The following is a 21,213-nucleotide window of genomic DNA, read 5'->3' on the forward strand; positions in this document are numbered from 1 at the left end:
ATCAGGTGGTGCTAGCTTCTAGCATGGTCTCCAAGGCGAAGCTAGCTAGCTGTTAGCCAGTAGAGTGGTTCCTGTTAAGTCAGGTGGTGGTAGCTTCTAGCATGGTCTCCAAGGCGAAGCTAGCTAACTGGTAGCCAGCTTGGTGTCCAATGACTAGCAAGCAGGTACTAGCCGCAGTTGATAGGTGCGAATGCTAGCATGGCTGCACTTTTTTTTTTACTGACTTCATAATAGTCTTTAAATGGTAAAAAAAAAAAAAAAAAAAATCAGAATGTAAAATTTTCAGGAAACTGTGTGACTTTTAGGGGATTAATGACTTTGTGTTTCAGTCTGAAACAAGTCTGAAGTCAGGGACAGTCAGGGACATTACAAAAGCCAGCATGTGCTAGCCGCAGCCGACAGGTGCGAATGCTAGCATGACTGCACTTTTTTTTTCTTTTTTTTTTTTTTTTTACTGACTTGACAGTAGTCTTTTAATGGTAAAAAAAAAAAAGAGAATGTAAAATTTTCAGGAAACTGTGTGACTCTTAGAAAAAAGAGAATGTAAAATTTTCAGGAAACTGTGTGACTCTTAGGGGAATAATGACCTTGTGTTTCAGTCTGAAACAAGTCTGAAGTCTTACCAACAACCCAGTCTCAAGAAGCTAAAAGAAGACATTGTGATGCTTACCACGGTGTGTATGTCTGCATATGTGATCTCAATAGTCTAATTCAGATTTGACCACAGTCTTATCATCAGATGTCAGCAAGCAAGATGAGGTGAGCAACTTGGACTATACTGGATTTAGAAATACTTACTCATGCGCACACACACCCAAACAAGCTCACCTTCACTGAAACAGAATGAGAGGAGACTTACACCTGTTCTATTTTAGCAGGCCTATTTCAAGCTCCCTCTGAGTGTGGGGTAGAGACTTTATGGGCAGTGATAGAGGGAAGCCAAGTAACCTCTGACCTTTGACTATCTGAGAGCCTAATAAAAACATACAGGGGGGGGGCAGTCAGTGACATTAAAAAGCCAGCAAGCATCCATGTGAAAAAAAAAAAGGCAAACGCTTTATTTTAAGAAATGTCCCTTTAAATCTCACGCACTTATTATTATTTCCATCACATTAAATCCTTCTAATTGCTGTAACTTACTGAAATTTTATAGTTTAGTCCCTGAACAGTTTGCTGACAATACAGTCATTGTGGATGAGTGTTGGCTTTTTATCTGCCAGATAAAAGCAAGCTTATCCCCTAAAGGAACGACGATAATAAAAACAAACCTGACCCCCGAACTAGAACAGAAACTCTTTTTTAGTAGACAAATGAATTGGCTCCTTGCTATCGCTGAGGGCGTAGCATAGCTTCCTTTTTTGGGTGGCGTAGAAAGCAGCACTTTGGTCACAGAGTGACCACCTCTTCCTCAAAAGGAAGCCTTCGTCCATGCCTGTGGCTGAACCCAGGAATGTCTCGCTCTGTGCTCTGGAAAGCAATAGAATCAGGACTCATGGGGCTTCTGGCCTCTCTGCTGTGATAATTTCACCACAAATGAATTCAGCTTTACCACGGCCTCTCCTCCCTTTTAAAATGCCATCTACATCCAGGGTTGTGTGAAAATAACGGCCATACAGGTTTACGGTTCTTTTGAGGCTATAAATAAAAATGCTACAGAGAGTTATGACCTCAAGATTTTTTGTGGGCACATTTTTGATGGATAAAGTAACAAAACAACACTATAATCAAGATATGTTGCGGCCTCAATCTACACACAAGTGCCCCCATCATTAAACCACTGTCTCAAGTGAAGCAAGACCTCAGTTTGACCCCATCATGTGGGAGTTTTAAAGAGACAAAATAGTGAAAAAGAAGAGTCTGAAAACTCCATTAGAACAAGATCTGAATCTGTATCACGCAAAAAACAAGAGCGGCTTTGTTGTAGAGGTTGCATGTGTACAAGACGTTTCTCTGTGTGAGACAGGGTGAGACAGAGACTAAAATAGCATCCAAAGTTCCCCTCAGATGCATTAAAATGCAATTCTGCAGTCACACGTAAGGTTTGCAGAACATCACGTAAAATCAGGTAGTGCCAAAAGACAGAATCAGCTCCCAGATGTTGACAGATCAACTGTCCTATAAGAAACTCTGTAAAGATCCAGCTGCTGAAACACCTTGTTAACTCTGCAACACCATGGTGGGGGGTGGGGGGGCTATAGGACTATAATTGTTCCATAAATAGCAACCAAACCTGTTGTGAGATGATTTTTTAAAACAGTTAAAATCTCACCGTCTGTGGCATCTTCGCAGTTCTGGTTGAAGTTCTCATAGGAGTCCCAGCGAATCAGGGGATCCTGTGTGTTGTAGTCGACCGAGACGCTCGGCCCGTTCTCCAGGTGGTCCATATCTTGACCAGAAGTACAAAGTGACAGAGCAGGAAACGTGAATGTCTTCATCACAAATGATTCAGGAGGTGAATGTGAGCTTTCATTTAGACTAAGATTGAAGGTGGACTGTGTGTGTATGTGTGTGTGTGTGTGTGCCCATTATAGTCCAAAAACTCAGCTCATTGATGCTTACCATGTATCTTTTCTGGTCCAAAGGAGAAAATAAACTCAACTTTTCCATATTCTGGAAACCTGTCATCTGCACGAAGCAAGAAAAAGACACTGGGTTTAACTGTGATGGATTGTTACAGGAAGGGCTTGCTTTAACAAGGTAAATGCAAAGAGATGTTTCTTTCTCAAACTTTTACCTTTGAATGTTTCATCAAGCTCATCTTTCCCAAAAACAATCCCCAGGTCGTGGACGGCGCAGGTGTGAAACTGAACCCGGAATATCACGTCTCTGCACGGGCCGCGGTAGCGTTTGTGGTAACACTTGAGCTGGAGGGGGAGAGCCAGGACATCAGACTGGTTAAGAAGCATCAGTGACGGTTAACAGCTGAGCTGGTTTGGGTTAAGCTGGAGTTGGACATGTGCCTTTCACCTCTGCAGATACAGAACAACGTGCAGAGGGAAAATACATATAAAATGCTCGTCTGAATTCATGCAGTGTTCTGAAACAGTCAAAATATCAAAAGGAGCAAAGACTTCATTCACAGCTGACCTCGCCTGTGTAATGGTTCACAGGTAGAAAAAGGACTTTTTAAAATACGTCCACCAACTGAAAGGCTTCGAGAGCGACACTAAAACCACACAGGGAAGGGCAGTCTGGCTTCCCTCCCTTCTACTGTCCCCGCCTGACGGGAAAGGCTAAGCAGTCTTTTTTGCAAATAACATTTACTTACACCAAACATAAACTAGCAAACTGATGCAGCTCATGATAAAAATGAGATTAAAATGATGATCAAATGTGAAAGAGCCTCCTGTTGCAACTAAAGAAATAACAATGAAAAGCACCAGAACCGGTTCCTTATTAAGCCATCTATCCAAACAGAGTAACGCAACGTATTGTCAGGGAGGTACACACAACACAAATGCTCTTCTGTCTCTGCAGCCCTTCAGTGCCAAAATGAACCAAAGCTGAACCAACTTTGGGGAATTTTTGTAACCTAGAAAAAGCTCACATATCTGTGGACATCTGAATAAGAAGGCTTACAGAATTTTCCCGTCCCACCTGTAAATGCTTCAGAGATTTAACTCATATTAAGATTAACTAAGTGTGTAGATGAACTCACACTCTGTAGCTCCTTTCAAAGGATTTTTACAAAACACAAAATTATGTATCTGAAATCTTTTTAAATGAAATGAATAAATAAAATCAGATTTTAGTCTTTAGTTGCAGAAGACGTCTTTTGACGTCTTTATGAATGCGATCATTTACTGCCAAAAGATGCCGAAAGACATCTTTAGCACACCGGATGTGCACCTCAAAACATGCCCAAAATGAGCTCTCCCAGCACTCATCCATCATGTTGTGAATGTACTCAAAGTGCACAACGTAAAGACGCCATGACGCACGCACCCGACCAAATCGGCCCTTAACATCTGCAGTTGCAGAAGTCATCATCCCAGGGGTCCTGGAAGATGAGTCAAAATACTCCAACATGCCGGTGCACAGAGCTCTCTGCTATAGCAGTGGATGGCAGCTAATGAGTTTAGAAGAAAAAATCTGGTATCTTTAGATGGATCAATGCTAACTTTCCTGCTCATGTGCTAGCCTTTATGCTAAGCTAATTAGTTAACGTGGCAGTGGGATCATAACAGTGGTGTCATCGTAATAACTCGCTCAAATATTCCCAAACCAGTTCATTTGAAGCACGACTGACTCATGATAGAGGAAAACTAGCATAAACTAGCCTAAAAAACTTCAAGCATATATTGAATATTTTGCATTTCTCTGCAATTCATTTTTCACACTAGTAGTGAAAAACAGAGAAATGTAACCCAGAACTCAGTTTAAAAACCTACACTGACTAATTTCTGTCCCATATAGCTATTTGCTACAGTTTCTTAGTTCCAGTATCTAAATGACAACAACCATCAGCAAGCGGCTGCTCCACCAGATGATGGTGCAGCAGCATCCATTAGTCTGTCTTAAATAAAAAATGAGATATGAGCTTGGCTTTAAGGGCCAAAAAGCAAAATGGCCTCCAGCTCACATAAGTGCTCCGTTAGAAATTCTCCACAGTGAAATTATGAGCTGTGAGGACGTCTCATGGATAACATTGGTCTGAATAAAAGCAGAAGCAGAAACGGTGCTGATGTGTGCACTTCCTCTACATGCACATAAAGTGTGGAGGTTCTCACAGTTGTTGCTTCATTGGGAATCTTTTTTTTTTTTTTATTAGTCATTTTAAAAGTGCAAATGGAACAAGTATGGAACCATTTATAAAAATATCACAAAGGTGAAAACGTCTCTCAGAAAGAATGTAACACACAATTTAATTTTAAATGATTAAATCAAGTTTAAGTAGCATGTTGTGTATCTCCAACTGCTGCTGGAAGGGAAGCACACGGCCACTTTTGCATCATAGTTTCCAGAAACATATTGTGCGCTAATGAGGGTCTATAAACTGAAGTATATAGGACCAAGTCCAAATGTCTTTCACGTGTTTTTACAGCCCTGTTTTTTCTCTGAATGCCTTCTATAAACTGCTGCTATGCATGCATACAGTACATACAACTAATGCCTGACTGGAAACGTTAACAGGATTCCAACATTAATATTAAAAAATAAAAAAGACATATTTTTGTGTTACTGCAGCTGTTGCCACTGGCATTCAGTGACAGTCATCCAGTATGTGTCTTTTCTTCTGCCAGAGGTAACTGATTACAACAAGTAGGACTATAAACACTCTTTTTTTATTGACTTCACACGCGCAACATGAACAAAACTCCTAGTTTGTCTGCAGAGCCGGTTCATTTACAGCCTCCCATGTGCGACACTTACCAGGATGTCCCCTTTGAGAAGAAGACCAGGTTCGATGGTGATGCAGATGCTCGTCTGGCTGTCACCTTGAACATTACTGCAAAAAGAAACCAAGACAAACCCATTAAATAACAACTGTTTTTGTGACTGCTGCTGTGAAAACACCTAACATGATGCCAAAGCTCTGCCTTTTCTCTTTTAATCGTGCATGTCTGGGAATAACCAGCAGCACATGACTTCCACAGAAACCAGGTCTTTCTTCAACAGCGGCCAGGACAAAGAACAACCATGGAGCAGCACTGGGATAAAATGGGTATTTGTGTCGAAAACATGACAGGGGGAGTAGGATCAAAGGCTGCAAAGTGCTAATGGAGAGCATGAGAGAGAAAGTGGTAAAGAACGTGATGTGGGGGTTAAAGAGGTTGACAGTCTGGAAGTATATCTGTGCTGATTGCTTTACATCATGAGGCAGTGTGCTGTGTAACACCAGCAGGCTTTACTAGTAAGTAGCATTAAGAAGTAGTTAGCGAACACTAACTGAGCAAAATATCAATGATGGCAGTAGAAGGTATCCAAATACCACCTACTTTAATACTAACGTAGGTGGTATTTGGATACCAATGAACAACAATAAACAATCTCAATGTGCCAGTCATGATTTCTAACCCTGGTTCTTCACCATCATCACAAAGCAGAGGTAGGTTCCAAGCGGAAAAGTTTATATTTTAAGGATAGGGGAGTAGTGTTTGCCTAGCTGATTAACTACAGCTCTGGGGACTATTTGGAAAACTGAATGGTTAATACTCAATGATCCCTAGAAGAAGAGGGGGAACTTACATCTATATAACAGAGGAGTGGGGACTTTGTAGAGCTAAGAGATGGGATTGGAATTGTGCTGTTCTATAATAACAATGGAAAAACTTTGAATATGCCTAAATATTACTGAAATAGGCTGCACGGTGGCGCAGTGGTTAGCACTGTGGCCTCACAGCAAGAAGGTCACTGGTTCGATCCTTGGCTGGTTTGGTCAGTGGCTTTTCTGTGTGGAGTTTGCATGTTCTCCCCGTGTATGCGTGGGTTCTCTCCGGGTACTCCGGCTTCCTCCCACCATCCAAAGACATGCATGATAGGTTAATTGGTCACTCTAAATTGCCCCTAGGAGTGAGTGTGAGCGTGAGTGTGGTTGTTTGTCTCTCTGTGTGTGGCCCTGCAATGGACTGGCGAGCTGTCCAGGGTGTATCCTGCCTGTCGCCCAAAGCCAGCTGGGTTAGGCGCCAGCTTCCCCACAACCCTGAATTGGAATAAGCGGTTTGGAAAATGAATGAATGAATGAATTACTGAAATAATGGCATTTAATTAAAGCTGTAATACTTTGGTAGATGGTGTGTGTACAAATTGTGTGCCTCCCGCACCCATACGAGGGCAGTGAAGCACTCCTATCCTTGCTTCAAACCTCCATCATGCCAAAGACAACAACAGAAAGCCATAGAAGCCATTGTTTCCTGTCTGGCCCTGGGAACCAGCAGGGTCCTCCGGCAGAAAAACCCTGCAGGCGTCCACACAGATGCCTGTCTGCCTGTTTCATTGGCTCGCCAGTCACAAATAACCTTAGATGTGATTACGGGATCTGAAGTTGAGAAACAAGAGCCTGCAGCCGGGGAGGCTGGCTAAATACTATAATGTGGGCCAAGCTTAGAGTGTAAACTGGCAAGGGGGTGGTGGTGTGCATGTATACTGGGAAGCAGGGGAGCTGGTGGAGAGGCTATAAAGGAAAATCAGGGTTTTTATTATCGAGCCATTACGAGCTCACTATCCCTGGAATCTTGTAAAAGCATTTGAGCGTGAGTGTGTTTTAAGACTTACTAGATCCCAGATGTGTAGACGGGCTGCATGGCCTGGTAGATTTTGAGAAATGGCCGACAACCTAGAGCACAAAGTTACAAAAACTTGTTTAAAAATGGATGATTCATGTCACTATGCTGAACTGGACGTGGGTATCTGCACATGAGACTCACCTCCCTTGGACTCGAAGTTGGGGATGCCATGCATGATGACATGATGAAGGAACAAGGGCTTGTTGTTGATCTTTATGTGTCCGGACAGCAAGCCACTAAAGTACTCCACATACCTGAGGAGGAAGAGGAGCAGGTTGTCCACTTAAGTCATGTTTTAGGACAAAGGGATGAACATATAATCCTGTGTTCATGAAAACACCCAGAACCGAGCTGTAACGGTGACCTCTAGTATTTTTCAGCTTGTCTTGGTTTGTTTAAGATATAAACCTTTAGAGAGAAACATATTCTGACTCTTGGTTATTCTACCTAAAAATCTGCTGTCATCATCACGGATGATGCGCTACAGCAGCGAGCATCTTCAGCAGCCAATGAAACATTACTGGAGAATACAGCTGGGTTGCAAGGAGACTGAATACTGGCTGGTGATTTGTTAACACTGCGTTTAGTTTGTTCTGCTCATATCAATAATCTGGTTTCAGGTGGTTTTAGGGGGTGAAAAGGTACTTTTTGTGGGAAAGGTCCAGATGTGAACTGGGTGTGAAGGAAGACTGACCTCTTCTGGGATGGCTGACCCACAGGAAGCACTTTGTCCTCATAGAAACGCTTCATCGCAAACCTGTCCAGCGCCTGGTCAGCACTGCAGTCCAACAGAGGAGTTTGGTAAGGAAACAGCACACTTTTACACTTCTTAATATAGTTTTAGTTATATATGATTATCATATATGATTATAGTTTTAATATATAAAATATTTATAAAATAGAAGTTTTAATATATAAAAAATACAGTATATAAAATATAAATAAATAAATATAAGATGTATGTGAAAAATAAAATGCATTTTCAGCTGATTCAAAGCATACTAAAATATTAGAAAAATATCATCATGTCTTAACCATGTCATAATCATCATCATAACCAGAGAAACTACACAGAACATATTCCATATGAAACATCCTCATTCCAAACATTTGTATCCAGATATTTTGCTGCTTCTGAAGGTTTTGGAGCTGCTTGATGTCAGATTTAGCATAGGTTGTGTAATAATGAGGTTAAAGTTTTGTGTGTTTTCCACCCATCTGATCAGTTCTCTTCTAAAAACAACATGGAGTCATGCGCTCTTTGGATTGTTCCTGTAACAGAACGCCATTCTGTTCGCTCCTATTTTAAAACAAATCCAATTAAAAAAAAAAAAAGCTCACTTATAATCTGAGTCTTATGATGGTGACTATTGGAGCTAACTCATAGCTTTCAGCTCATGATTATGATATCAAGCACATTGTTGTTATTTTTATTAGAATAAAAGTGTTGTTTCTCAGTCTAATGTTCCACTGCCGACTCATTTGCAAAACACTTTAGATCAGTAATGTGTAGGAACTGTGTTTTTTATAAATAAACTATCATGTCTCATGTGTGACTCTTTGGTCTCGTGATCAACGGCTTATTAAAATTTTCCTCTGTGGTGTGTGACATACAGTCTCTCCAGCTGCAGCTGCATTTCTGGACCTACCTGGCAGAAATGTTGCTGTAATGCATGTAAGCCGCCACCACCACTCCAGTTCTGCCTCGGTTGCCCTGAAAAGACATCAAAACAAAATGTTTTATCATCCATCTGTGATGGTCAGTCAGGCAGAAAAACAGCCTCCTTATGCTTTCTATGACGCTGACGCAAGTTAAGCACTAACTTTACAGAGGCATACTTCATGATCTGAATGTAAACAAATGTTTGGCATCAATGCAGACTTCTGAAAAACTACAGTCCAAGTGTATTGATAAAAACTAGCTAGTGATGAAAAAGTCCAGTGACCACTTTATGTTGTATATATCATACTTGGAGCACACCGTTTCTGACACCTGTTGCATCACTTTATGGTAAAAACAAGCAACAACCTCCAGAGGTTAAAAGTGAAGCCTATGCGGAAGTGGCAAAAACTGCAGTTCCACTCTCATCCACTAGAGGCTCCAAAGGAGAGTCAATCCCCATAGACTGCCATGTTAAAAAGACCAACTTCAAAGCAGAAATAACCATGTTTACAGCAGAAATAAACATGTTTACAGCCTGATACAAAAACATTTCAGGTTTACCTTCATGACAACTGTGGAAAGGGTGGAATTTTTTTTTCAAACTTTTCCATTCAGATGGTATTTAAACTGAAAATTTTTGCATAATTAGGCCTGTATCCTTTTTATTGACAGGTAGACCTATCCTATACCCAGTGGCAAAAAGGCTCGGTGCAGCACCACTGCGGTTTTTTTTAGCCAGCTAATAGCACCTTGCAACAGGTCTTAACCTTAGCCAGCTTACCTCCATTTGCTGGTTATTTCCTATTAGCTCAAGGTTAGCTTGTGTAGCTACAGGCAGTTAGAGGTTTGATGGGTGCCAATCATCCACCCCAACGCTCACATTTTTTTCTGTTAGATGAGCTAATAGAAAATTCTAATTGATTAGAAAAAAACAAACAAACAAAAAACAAAATGTAATTTCAGTTACATTTTCATGTGAAATTGCGATATTATGACTATATTACTTGCACTTTGTTTAAGTGTGATACATGAACGTGGAGCCTGTAGATGGTGCGTGATTTAGCAGCGTCTGATGTGAAGCAGAGATTGTGGAGTCAAAGATGATAAGATTTTGGTTTGGGGCGAGCAGGATGGACAGGATTAAAATACGAGCACATTATGTGTTTGAGCTGATCGAAAACAATGCCTGTAGATGAATATCATATGTAAGTCGCTTTGGATAAAAGTTTCTGCTAAATGACTGTAGAACAGAATAGAATAGAATAGAATAGAATAGAATAGAATAGAATAGAATAGAAAGATGAAGTAGATGTTTGCCTTTTTGATGTTACTGATTGCAAAAAACACTTCCTCAAAGTAAAAGCTGATCTATCTTCCACAAGCACCCTCTTCTCTCATTTAGGGAAATGAATAGAAGGTTTAAATGAAAATCTTTCAGGAAAGACGTGAAGTGCAAACTGAGAAAACTTTACCGCAGCCACAAGAACCATGAGCATGATTAATGCACTGACCACAACAGGATATTTACAGCTTAATGTAAACTATAAACTGTATAAGACAGTATCAATTGTTTTCATAGCACAAAAAATAGTAAAGAAAGCTGAAATCATGTTCTGTAATGTTTTAATGTTTTCATGTAAAGCCCTTTGAATGGGCTTGTACATGAAACGTGCTGTACAAATAAACATGCCTTGCCTATAGAAAGATTTTAGCCTTAAACTGCTTTCTGTCCAGTGGAAACCATCACGGAGAACGAGCACATTCAGATTTATAAATATCACAGCTGCTTTAACAGAGTGGAGACCAGTGGAAATGATTTGTTGATGTGTTGAAACCCAACGTGGCCTGCTTCCTTAGTGACCACCACAGCCTCCAAGCTCTCATCATCAGTGTTACTCAACTTGCAGAAAAAACAACACCGGTTGTTATGGCAGCAGACTTGTTTGTAACCTCCCTGTGGGGGCTGTGTCAGTGCAAAGCGCAAACCTTTATGATCCCCTGGTTAATTCTTCTGTTACAAAACGCAACCAAGAACATAGCAGGGCTGAAGGAAAAATGGTTAGGTATTACACTTTGGGACATCAGTGTAGTAGTTGTGTTTGGATATAGTTTTTATGGTTTGTGTCAGCATAATGAGGAGCCAGATGACTGTGGCTTGCCACAAGTTTAATTTGATGTGAGCAAGTTTGGGCAACAACAGGGAACTGTTGGTCAGCTGTGATTTTATGGCATTGTTAAGGGTAAAAGGGTAAATAAACCTAAGGGGCCATGATTACTGTTATGACTTACAGGCCTAATTTGTGTTTTCCTGATCCTGATGGAGCAGAACCCAACCCAGACCAGAGAATAAAGACAAAATCAAATGCACAAACACTCCACTCTGAATATCACCGTTTCACAGAGGAAGGACATCATTACAGAAATAAATGCACATCAACAGCCGCAGCCTCCAGAGGAAGTGGGGGACTGTGGGAAGAGCCTGACAGCACCATCTACTGTCTGAAAACTTGCTCCATTCTCAAAGCATCCTGAACACTTTCTGTCTCACCTTGTTGTGTATCACCACCACATTGTGGCTATCTGCATTCAGCCACGTGTCCATAGCCTTACAGATGCTGCAGATTTTATCCAGGGCAGGAGCGTGGTGGTCAGGCCAACCAAAGTCCAACACCTGGGAGATAGGGACAGACTGATGTTCAGACTGAAGGACATGACACGTCGGACAGGAGAGAAAACGGAAAATCTAACTAGCTTACCTTCGGGTTGAGTTGGCTAATGTCATAACGCTTTTCACTGAGGTTGAAGAGCTAAAGAGAAGAAAGTTTAAAAACAAAGAAAAGAAAAAAAATTACTGCATTACCTAGAATAAAACAGATTTTCCCTCTTTTTTGTGAAACAATCTTAAAACAGACAAAATGAAAAAAAAAAACTCTTTTTAGGCTGGGCTAACAACTTTGGCTAGCTATTTTTTTAGCCAACAAAGAATACATAGTCTAGCTAACAGACTGATTAATCACAGACATTTACTTTGTTTATCTATCAATCCATCTATCTGTTAATCCATCAATCCATCCATAAATCCATCTTTTTATCTATGCTAAGACTACAGCTGCAGCATATTAGCTTAGCCATGCATACAATTTTCCATGTAAAAACCTGCACAGATCTAGTTACCTCTAGTTAAAATCACATTCAACCTCAGTATTCCCTTAGTTGTTGCTTTGAATATTAGGTTTTGTTTCACATATGCTTGAGCGGATATATCTAGCAGCGTTAATCTGGGCAAATTCAATAAAAAACCAAGACAGGGCTTTTACTCAAAAGCGACAGTTCCTGTTTGCATTTATCAATAATGTTGTAGTCACCACACAGTGAATGAATCATCCCTGAAAAAGGTATTTTTTATGTAATCAATTGTATAACTAAATATGATAATGTAGTTTACTATTGATAAACTAGCTTTGCTATGTTACTACATGAGGTTAGTAATTAGAAGGTCACGCAAGCTACCAATAATAGCTTGTCCAGATTTTTTAAATGTTGAGGATTGATATAATAACTTGAATTTATTTATTTCTATTGGCAGATTGCCAATGTATAAGTCCAGCTGTGTATAGAAATGGTTGCTAAGATGTGGCTGCACAAACACCATTAAGAAACTGGTTCATTCCTGACATTTACTGGGGTGGGTTGCAGCACGGTCTAGTTAGATGCTACATTACATATTATACACAGTGGGTGCTCTGTTGTTGGTAACCCCCTAAAACTGTAGCAAAGACCTCCACTGTCCAAGTTCTGAGAGAATAATTAGTTAACAGCTGCAGACAGCATGAGTAACGGCTTAAATTGAATAAAACTAGGGTCTGTTTGTCCTAAATGATAGTATCAAATGAATGATTTACAGATGCACATGTAACATAAGCTCTATTTTCTGGGTTTTATGAGTTTGTAGTTGGAACAAACACCACAGTGGCTTATTTGAAAAGTTTAATCATTTCATCTTGAACACCTCAAACAAAACTAACAAGTGTGACTTTGTTTTGAAACATTACCAGGTAGTTGTGGGCGTGTTTGGAGCGGAGCATGGAGGCGACCTCCCTCAGGTTGGCAGCGTAGCTCTGCTCCTCCACACTGCTGGGGAAGGACACGGAGATGATCCTCTCTGTGATGTAGATCAAGTCCAGCTCGTAGCTCTCCTCCAGGGCCTGCAGCAGACTCGCACTCCTGCAGGGAAATCGAGAGGAACTGATGATTGAAGTTGTGCGCAAACAAAACCTTTCATGCACCACTGAACCTCAAAAGGTAGTTGTTAGAAGTTTAATACCCAGAAGTAATGCAGCACATATGATTTACTCACGTGTTGCATTACATTATGTTTGTCTGGCAAGCTGGGCTAACTTTAACTGCAGCCAACTAGGCTACAAAACCCCTAAAAGTGAATATTTTAAATCTGCATAAAAGTTTTAAATGAATATAAATGGATTACTCTCTCTACCAAGAGATCATTGGGGAATGATTTAACCCAAAAAAGTCAAAGGTATCATATTTGATTCACAAAGTTTCTGAGATGTTTTGTATCACTACATAGTAAAAACTTTGAAATCCAGTTGAACACAATATGATGCTCGTCCTCTAACCCCTGAAGAAACCAGGATGAACTACACTATAATGACATATCACATGGTAATAAATGAAAAAATACCTTTTTATTACATTTTGTTTAAGAGCCAGGTAAAAAGCTCATTAAAAAAATTGACTTTTCTTAGCATTTTTCCATGAGTTGGGCATTAACAGGTTAATATAATGACTGCGCTACTGTGCACATTAAAATTTGTCTCGTTTCAGAAGTATTCATTGCCATGGATCGATATGTAACAGTAATTTCAGTCATGGATGTCACAAGATGCATGTTGATAAAAGAGAACATCAGGTTAGTCCCTCATAATGCGTCACTTCTGAGGAATCCCTCGCTCCAAGCAAATGTCCATCCTTTCAGACTATGTCGCTAATTTTATCTGCTCACTCACACTCAATGTCCTCATGCTTGTAAAATACTAAGTATCAGGGGTGGGAAAATCAAATCTAAAAAAAATCAAATATCGGGATTTTTTGCTTGACAATTTTACAATCGATGTTTTCGGTTGAAAAAAATCGCTTTGTTTTTTTTTTTCAAATATATAAAAAATAATCCATTATAAACATTTTTTTTGTCATTTTTATTGTTTTTATTGATCTTTTTACTTGTCTCCTTGGGCATTATAGCAGCAGAATGATTGTTTGGCTACTTTGTTGTTTTTTTTCTCATTTAAATCAAGAAAAAGGACTAGCAAAAAAAAATGTAGCACTTTTTTTTTTTAAATTATTATTATACAAAAATCAGCCATATGGAAAAATTGTGACAATCGCAATTTAAATCGAATTGTCACCCCAAAAAATCGGGCATACTGTCACAACCCGTCTGAGTAACAGGAATTTCTTTCTTCCAACCCACAATGGATAAGCATCCTGATAAGGAGGGGCAACATACTTTATAAATCCACAGTGAGAACACTCAATCTATCAGGGTTCAAATGTTATCTCTCCCGTTAAACACAAGTCATGTTGTGAGACTTTGAGAGGGAAAAATGTGATTAATTCGAAGAAGACACCAGAAACATTTGCGGTCTGAGAGAAATTACACCCTGTGATGAGGACTGATAAGGAAGAGGGATTTGTAGAAGTTATGTGAGATGTTGTTTCACTGATCCTGATTCGTTTGAGTTCAATCAGGTAAAAAAAAAAAAAGATGAGGATTAAAAAGAATTAGATCCAAGAGAATTAACCAGAACCCAGCTTTATCTGCGTTTTCTAAGTCATGTATACGTTCTAATCACTGATCAGACTAATCAGATCTGAAATAAGCATTCACTTTCTGTCACATGTCTCCAAGCAGCGTTTTCTCGTCTGTAAAGAAAAAGGATTTTTGGTTTCATAGAGTGTGTCTAACTCTTTGAACGTGTGATCTCTCCTAAAACACTCCAGCTTTTATATGAAGTTTCTGTAAAGGAGGAAACAAGACGTTTTCCGTCCCTGTGAGGACTTCAGGCTTTTGCCTGGGATGAAATGTCAGAGAGCATGAGGAGGTGAAGTCAGAAAATGAACTAAAAGCAGAAATTGAGATGAGGAGGGTTAGTGAGGGGTGTCTGGACCCAGACTGCAGCATATTTCCCACATTTGTCAGCTGTGAGTGGGCCCTGAGGGAGCTGCTCATGTGTCTGGGAGAGAGGATCACTCCAGCTTTACTGTAGCAATACTGTAACCTGCTCTGTACATCTGGACCCGTTCAAAACGTCCTTACTGGAAATTATTCATCACTACAGCTGGAGGAAGAATTGATCTGTCGCACATGTCTACAGCATGCCAAGAAAAGTTTTCAGAAGAATGTTGGATCTTAATATTTCTTCTACTTCTCTCTTTATCAGTCCTAACTGTTGCATCTTTTTCTGAGCATATCTGCTTGTATCTTTTCTGCACGTGCGCGCCTTTCACCTCTTTGTGCCGTCAGACTCCACAGATAACTGTGGTTTGGTCCTTTTCCAGATCCACCAGCATGTGTTCTTCGCCTGAGAGCCAACCGGCTCCTCGTCAGCTGAAAAGATGAAGCGATTGCTCCTTTTCAGCACATCATGTTTGATGAATGACATGCTATCTCCACACGCTCAGTTTCAGAGCTGCTGTGATCTCATGTGGACAAAGACAAACTGTGAACAAAGACTGTTTTATCAGGAAACCTGAGACACTGGGACCTTAAGAAACTTTTAAGAAGGTTTTTCTTTCTAATAAAAGTCAACAACCATTTTCTTCCACTTCAGATCCTGCGTGCAGTGCTTCATATCACATTCTAGTTAAACCGTCCAGACTTTCTAATGTTTTCTCATGACCTTCACGAGAAAAGGTTCAGAACTTGGATTTATTTACCGTTTTTTATTTACACCACGTTACGTTACAAAAAGGGTGTAAAGCATCAAGTGGCTTTTACCTGAAAGAGTTTGGTGGACTGGTGGAAAACAAAGCCAGAAGATGAATGAATGTCTGACAAACAAAAAAATCCATATTTACAGGGTTATTTCTGAAATTTTCCCCAGAAGCCTAAAACATAACCGGGTGTGGTATTAGAGGTGGGTCGTCTGGTTCTAGTTCCTGGAGTCAGAAGCCGACATGAAGAAGCTGCGATCAGCACGTCTGGAAGAAACTTCCAGAAAGTCTCCAATCAGCTGAAACGTCCAGACCCTCCTGTTTTCAGCTGCATAGCAACAGTTTTCATATAAAAACCCAAATCTGCTCCATTTCTTTTGTACTTTATCGTGCTTTTAATGCTGTTTTTATCTGATCTGTTCTTTTGTTTTTCATTTTAAATCATGCTTCTTGCTTTTTGATGTTTAAACCTCGTAGTAAAACGTTTTGCATCAGCCTGTTGTTGAATTTTGCAACACAGGTACATTTATCCAGCCTATTCACGAACAAGTTTTATTAAAATGCTGAAAATAAAAGTCTGAAAGCTATATCAATTAACAACCTATTAATATGAAAAAAATACATTTTGCGTCATTGCTTTTGTTCTTCTGCTTCCCTGCAAACAATTATTTTCTATTCAGTTTAATTTTATCTTAATATGACCATTAAAACATTGTATATAAAGGCTGAAAGATATTTATATGTGGGTTAAAGTGTGGAAATTGAATATGAAGACCCGTATGCAGCTTTTACAGCAGGAGAAAAATTTGTGCTCTGAATTATTATTTTAGCATCTTAGCTAGCACTAAGCTAGCCAATTGTGATGCTAATCTTTAGAGTGGCTAACATGAACACATGTAAAGTATTTCACACATGCATTACATGCGTGTGTAAATGCACACACTGTGTGTGAATAACATCAGTGAGGACAAAATAAATATGACTATTTGACATGTGACATATTAATAACAAATATGTTTGGTAATATATCCATATGAAGTAATTTAGACTTTAATAGTAATTCATGTAGAACATGAAGCTTACAAATAAATCATGAATGATTAATCTGGTTTTATTAATCAGTAGTTGTCTGCCACTGGGTTAGCGTTGTTTCAAGTTCCTCATCATGTGTATTATATGCAGATTACAGGAAGTTTTTCTTGTCATTATTGTTGAAAAAATCAATAACCATTGATTGGTGCGTTATGTTTTGTTTTTTTGTTTGTTTGTTTTTTTTAAAAGGGGCAGATATTACAAGAAATTTTCTTTGAGAAAGAAAGAGATTTGTTTTGTTTTTGCACTGTAAAGTCTTACCTGTTTTACCTGTTGTATGATCATGTGAGAAATATTTATTTATTTTTTTTTTTTTTTTTTTTTTTTAAAGTGAGTGAAAGTTAAGAAATCAATCCAACTAGAATCGGTGGACAATTTTGAGTTGAATAATGCACACTGAGATGTGTGTGTTTGAAAAAGTAGAGGACATAATAACAGCTAAAAAACAAACATATTAAATGTCCTTACTTTGCGTTAAATAAAGTCAAAGAGTTTCTCACAGCTACTTTATTTTTCTATTAGGATATTCACATTTTCCTGAACTGTGTTGTCAAATAACTACTGCATATCCATAAATATACTTATATTTACATATATACATATACATACTGTTCTGACAAACTGAGGAAATATGTCAGCATGATTTCTATATTAAAGTCATTCTTATGCTCAGTTTAATCACATGTTTGTAATGTACGTAGCACCATGCATAACTTTCCGTGCTGACAAAGGAGTGATTAGCTATGCCCGTTCAGCCAGAACATCACTTAAGATGTAGCTCTCACATGACTGGCATTAAAAAATGGACATGGACATAAATTACAAGCTCAACTTCACAATAAATGAATTTAGACATACTCCACTGTATCCGACGAAGATCAGCTCAGCGCATCAACGTGGTCTGTTGTCAAGTTGTCATGTTCTTTACACATCTGTGACTCATTAAACACTGAGGTGAAAAGGGTTGACACCAAATCTCTTTTTGTCCAACAAAACAGCGAGTGGTCCAGTTCAACAGAGGGGCATGTTGCTTTGCTAATTCCCAAAGTAAAATCAGCGAATATCACGTTACGTCCGAACCTTTTGTTATCGAATTCTTCATTTTTCAGGCTGAGTGTGGTTTGTTTGTGTAAATATGTTTCATATTTGTTTGTTCATTATCTATACTGCTGCAGAAAACACAAAATGTTTATTCTGTAAATAAATGGAACATGTCCAGAAAGGCCTTTTAGGGGGAAAAGGACAAGGGGAGAGATAGCAGAAAGAAAAAAAAGATAAGAAGAATGTTGAAGGATTAAAAAGAGGAGAAAGAAAAGCTACCTTGATGGCCTGCGCCGTGACTCCATACTCTTTGAGGATTTTGTAGAGCCCTGCAGATGACAGAGAAAAAAGTGGATCTTTAATAATGTGCTGTGGATGTACAAACCTTTTTTCTTTTCTGCTTTTGGTGGTTTTAAAATGTTCTTTGAGAACTTGTGGTTCCAGCCGTTGTGTGATTCATCTGATTTGTGGTTCAACAAGGAGCCTTTAACTGTAAGCATTATCATAGGAAACACTTGCTGTACAGAGGTGGAGGGGTCACAGTCGCTGTTATGACTTCATCCATCCTGACAGAGAAGAAGTCAGTAAAGCTGAAATGAGTCTGAAGGTGGACTCGTGTACTGCAGGAGTATCAGGACGTTAAATTTAGTTTAAAGTCATCCTTTTGAATCCAAACACACTGATAGAGGATGGGTCTCATACGTGATACTGTGTAATACCATGCCAGGACAGGTTCACATGCTTTCATGCTGCAAAGCTTTGATGCCCTGGAGGAAGAAATGTAGCTGAAGGTGCCCGGCTGTGTTCGGCTCATCTATGCTTGGCCTCCCTCACTTCCTCCTCAGATTTGCTCGAGGAGTACAGGAGGGGGTTCAGAGTTTATGTGGACTTGTTAACTCTCCTGTGGTGTCTGGGTCACATGAGCACAGTAGGGGGGGTGTTATCCATCATCATCTATTAGATCAAACTGTCTGGTTAAAGCGCTGGTGTGGAGCACACCACTGTGCTCCCTGGATGAGCATCAGCTCCCCCAACAGCTGGGCCATCAGCTGGAAAATGCTGGGAGAGGCGCTGGATGGGATACAAGGCAGATTTATAACATGCAGACTTATATCTAGTAGACAACTTCACATCAAACTCAATCAGAAACTGGAATCAGGAAACCATGGCAACACCCAAAGATTCAGAGATGGGAACCTGAGTTTGGGTCTTGGACTTGAAGCGCCTTCAGACTCAACTCGGATTCATTATTTGAGACTCTTCTTTTATTTGGAATGTTTTCTTCATGATTTCTTCTCTGCTTGCCGAATTTGACTCATTTTTCCAGACATGACGCCGACGTAACATTTCACAAACACAGATACGCTAACAGAAGAAAACATGGCCGCCCACGCGGACAGAACCTTTTGTTATAACTCTTGGGGATAAAATAAATAAAAGGGCTGCAAAAATACAGGATGCTGGATCCATCAATCCTCAGGGAAAGGTGATATTTGTAACATGAGCATTAGCGTCTATGTTAGCAATGAGCTCATGAGCTAGGCTAACGAGCGTTAACGTTAGCCTGTTACCTTGTATTAAAATAAAGTCAACCAAATCACTGAATGTGGTTAAAAGAAAAATTTAAAGATACATTTACAAAATATTGTCAATTGTAAAAAGAAAACAGTTTTCTGTTGTGTGTTTATTAAAACAAAGAAACAAACAAAAAACAAGTAAAAATAGATGTAGCTGATTTGGTAAAGTTTATATATTTATTATTTATTAGACCTGTAAGTGTGGTTATTTTAATTCACTTTCAAAAGATTATTTCCTGTATTCATCTCCCACAAACTCATTTTAACCTTTTTTAGGGTCATTATCTCTGTAATGCACCAGATCAGGCGTGTAAATCTCTAATATAGAGTTGGCCAAAATTTAAATTGGACAAACTTGTGGGCCAACACTGATATTTATTGAAAAAATCTCCCAGAGTTGAAAAGAACCTGAAAAGAGATTGGTGGAAAACAATCACATGTGCGTTCAGCTACTGTGTTCAGGTTCTTGTTTGAAAATGCTTGTTTTTTCTCTGAACTTACAAGCCCAGAAACTTTCACCATGCACGTTCACAAACACTCCTTCATTGAAGCGCCGGGAATATTTTGCCATCTCTGCTGCAGTAGGTTTTTTCTTTTTTCTTTAGGTTGCTATGACTACCATCACCACAGGAGAAGGTCCGGTCCTGACTGACCCACCAAACCACCACTGGAGCATTCTGGGCTTTGTAATATTGGCAGTACGCTGTATGAAAAAAGAAAATACTTCATACTGTGGTACAACTTTTGAAAGGTTCTGGGTGGGTCCGAGTGGGTTTTGGTAGATATGAAAAATACCTAATTATTTTCTATGTTGGTAGCATATTCAACTCGTTGGCCCAAAGGGATTAAAATAAACTTTATAATATCAGATACTTATTGGCAGCCATTTTCAAAGCTTTTTATATAACTAAATTTGCAGTGACCAGCAGTTTGTTTCATTTCGGAGTACGTTGGAATCTTCTGTTTTAATCCTGGCTTTAAATGTTGAGCTCTTTAACTACAACATTGTAGTTTCCCTTAATGTTATTCATTTTAGGAAAAAAAAAAAGTTTAAATCCTTTAACGTAACTAGGACGAGGATTTTGCTCTTATTTCCAGATTGTTTTATCCAATTTTATCTTCATCCGCTTGCCGTTAAATCCTGACAACAATTCTCCTCACATATAAAGTTCTAAGTGACCGAACTCAATGAATCTCACCGTTTTTAGACTGCTTTTCTCCATGTAGAAATAGCTGACTTTTCAGTCGCTTTTCTTCTTTCTGAGCAGGTATTTCTGGCTAAGAGTAACGCTGCATGTTGCCCTCTCTGACCTGTCCTCTGCACCCCAGACTGACCCGGTCCTCTTCCTGGTTCTGGCTCTGGAGCTTCTCCTCTCCGTCTCCTCGTGCAGCTCAGGACGGAGGATTGAATCAAAGAGAAGATTTTACGTAATCTGCTGGTTTTCTTTTGTAGGTTGTTATTTTTATATGAACTCAGTTATCATGATTTGGGACCAATTTGTGGATCATATAGTGGATTATTTCTGGACGACATGAACTGTGTCTGTAAAGGTGATCTGAGATAACTTCTGACGTCTAAACCTCGCAGACAGCAATCCTTCCAACTCTGACACACAAATCCACAGTCAGTTTATCAAAGCTTTTTGTCTCTTCTTTGACT

At 39.4% G+C, this 21,213-nt stretch overlaps 1 protein-coding gene across 5 annotated transcripts in view; it reads right to left on the reverse strand.

Annotated features, from left to right (window-relative positions):
• tns1b (tensin 1b) overlaps positions 1-21,213 on the reverse strand; it is a 224,562-nt gene that overhangs the window by 42,151 nt on the left and 161,198 nt on the right. For all 5 annotated transcript variants that reach the window (XM_079254829.1, XM_079254832.1, XM_079254831.1 and 2 more), the window contains 12 exons: positions 18,256-18,305; positions 12,942-13,113; positions 11,646-11,696; positions 11,438-11,560; positions 8,876-8,940; positions 7,921-8,004; positions 7,368-7,480; positions 7,216-7,276; positions 5,374-5,449; positions 2,735-2,864; positions 2,560-2,625; positions 2,270-2,386 (listed from right to left, as the gene is read on the reverse strand). In XM_079254829.1, the coding sequence (XP_079110955.1) occupies positions 2,270-2,386; positions 2,560-2,625; positions 2,735-2,864; positions 5,374-5,449; positions 7,216-7,276; positions 7,368-7,480; positions 7,921-8,004; positions 8,876-8,940; positions 11,438-11,560; positions 11,646-11,696; positions 12,942-13,113; positions 18,256-18,305 (1,108 nt within the window). The remainder of the gene's footprint in view (positions 1-2,269; positions 2,387-2,559; positions 2,626-2,734; positions 2,865-5,373; positions 5,450-7,215; positions 7,277-7,367; positions 7,481-7,920; positions 8,005-8,875; positions 8,941-11,437; positions 11,561-11,645; positions 11,697-12,941; positions 13,114-18,255; positions 18,306-21,213) is intronic.

This window comes from Telmatherina bonti (assembly GCF_933228915.1).
Source record: "Telmatherina bonti genome assembly, chromosome: 15".
NCBI lineage: Eukaryota > Metazoa > Chordata > Actinopteri > Atheriniformes > Telmatherinidae > Telmatherina > Telmatherina bonti.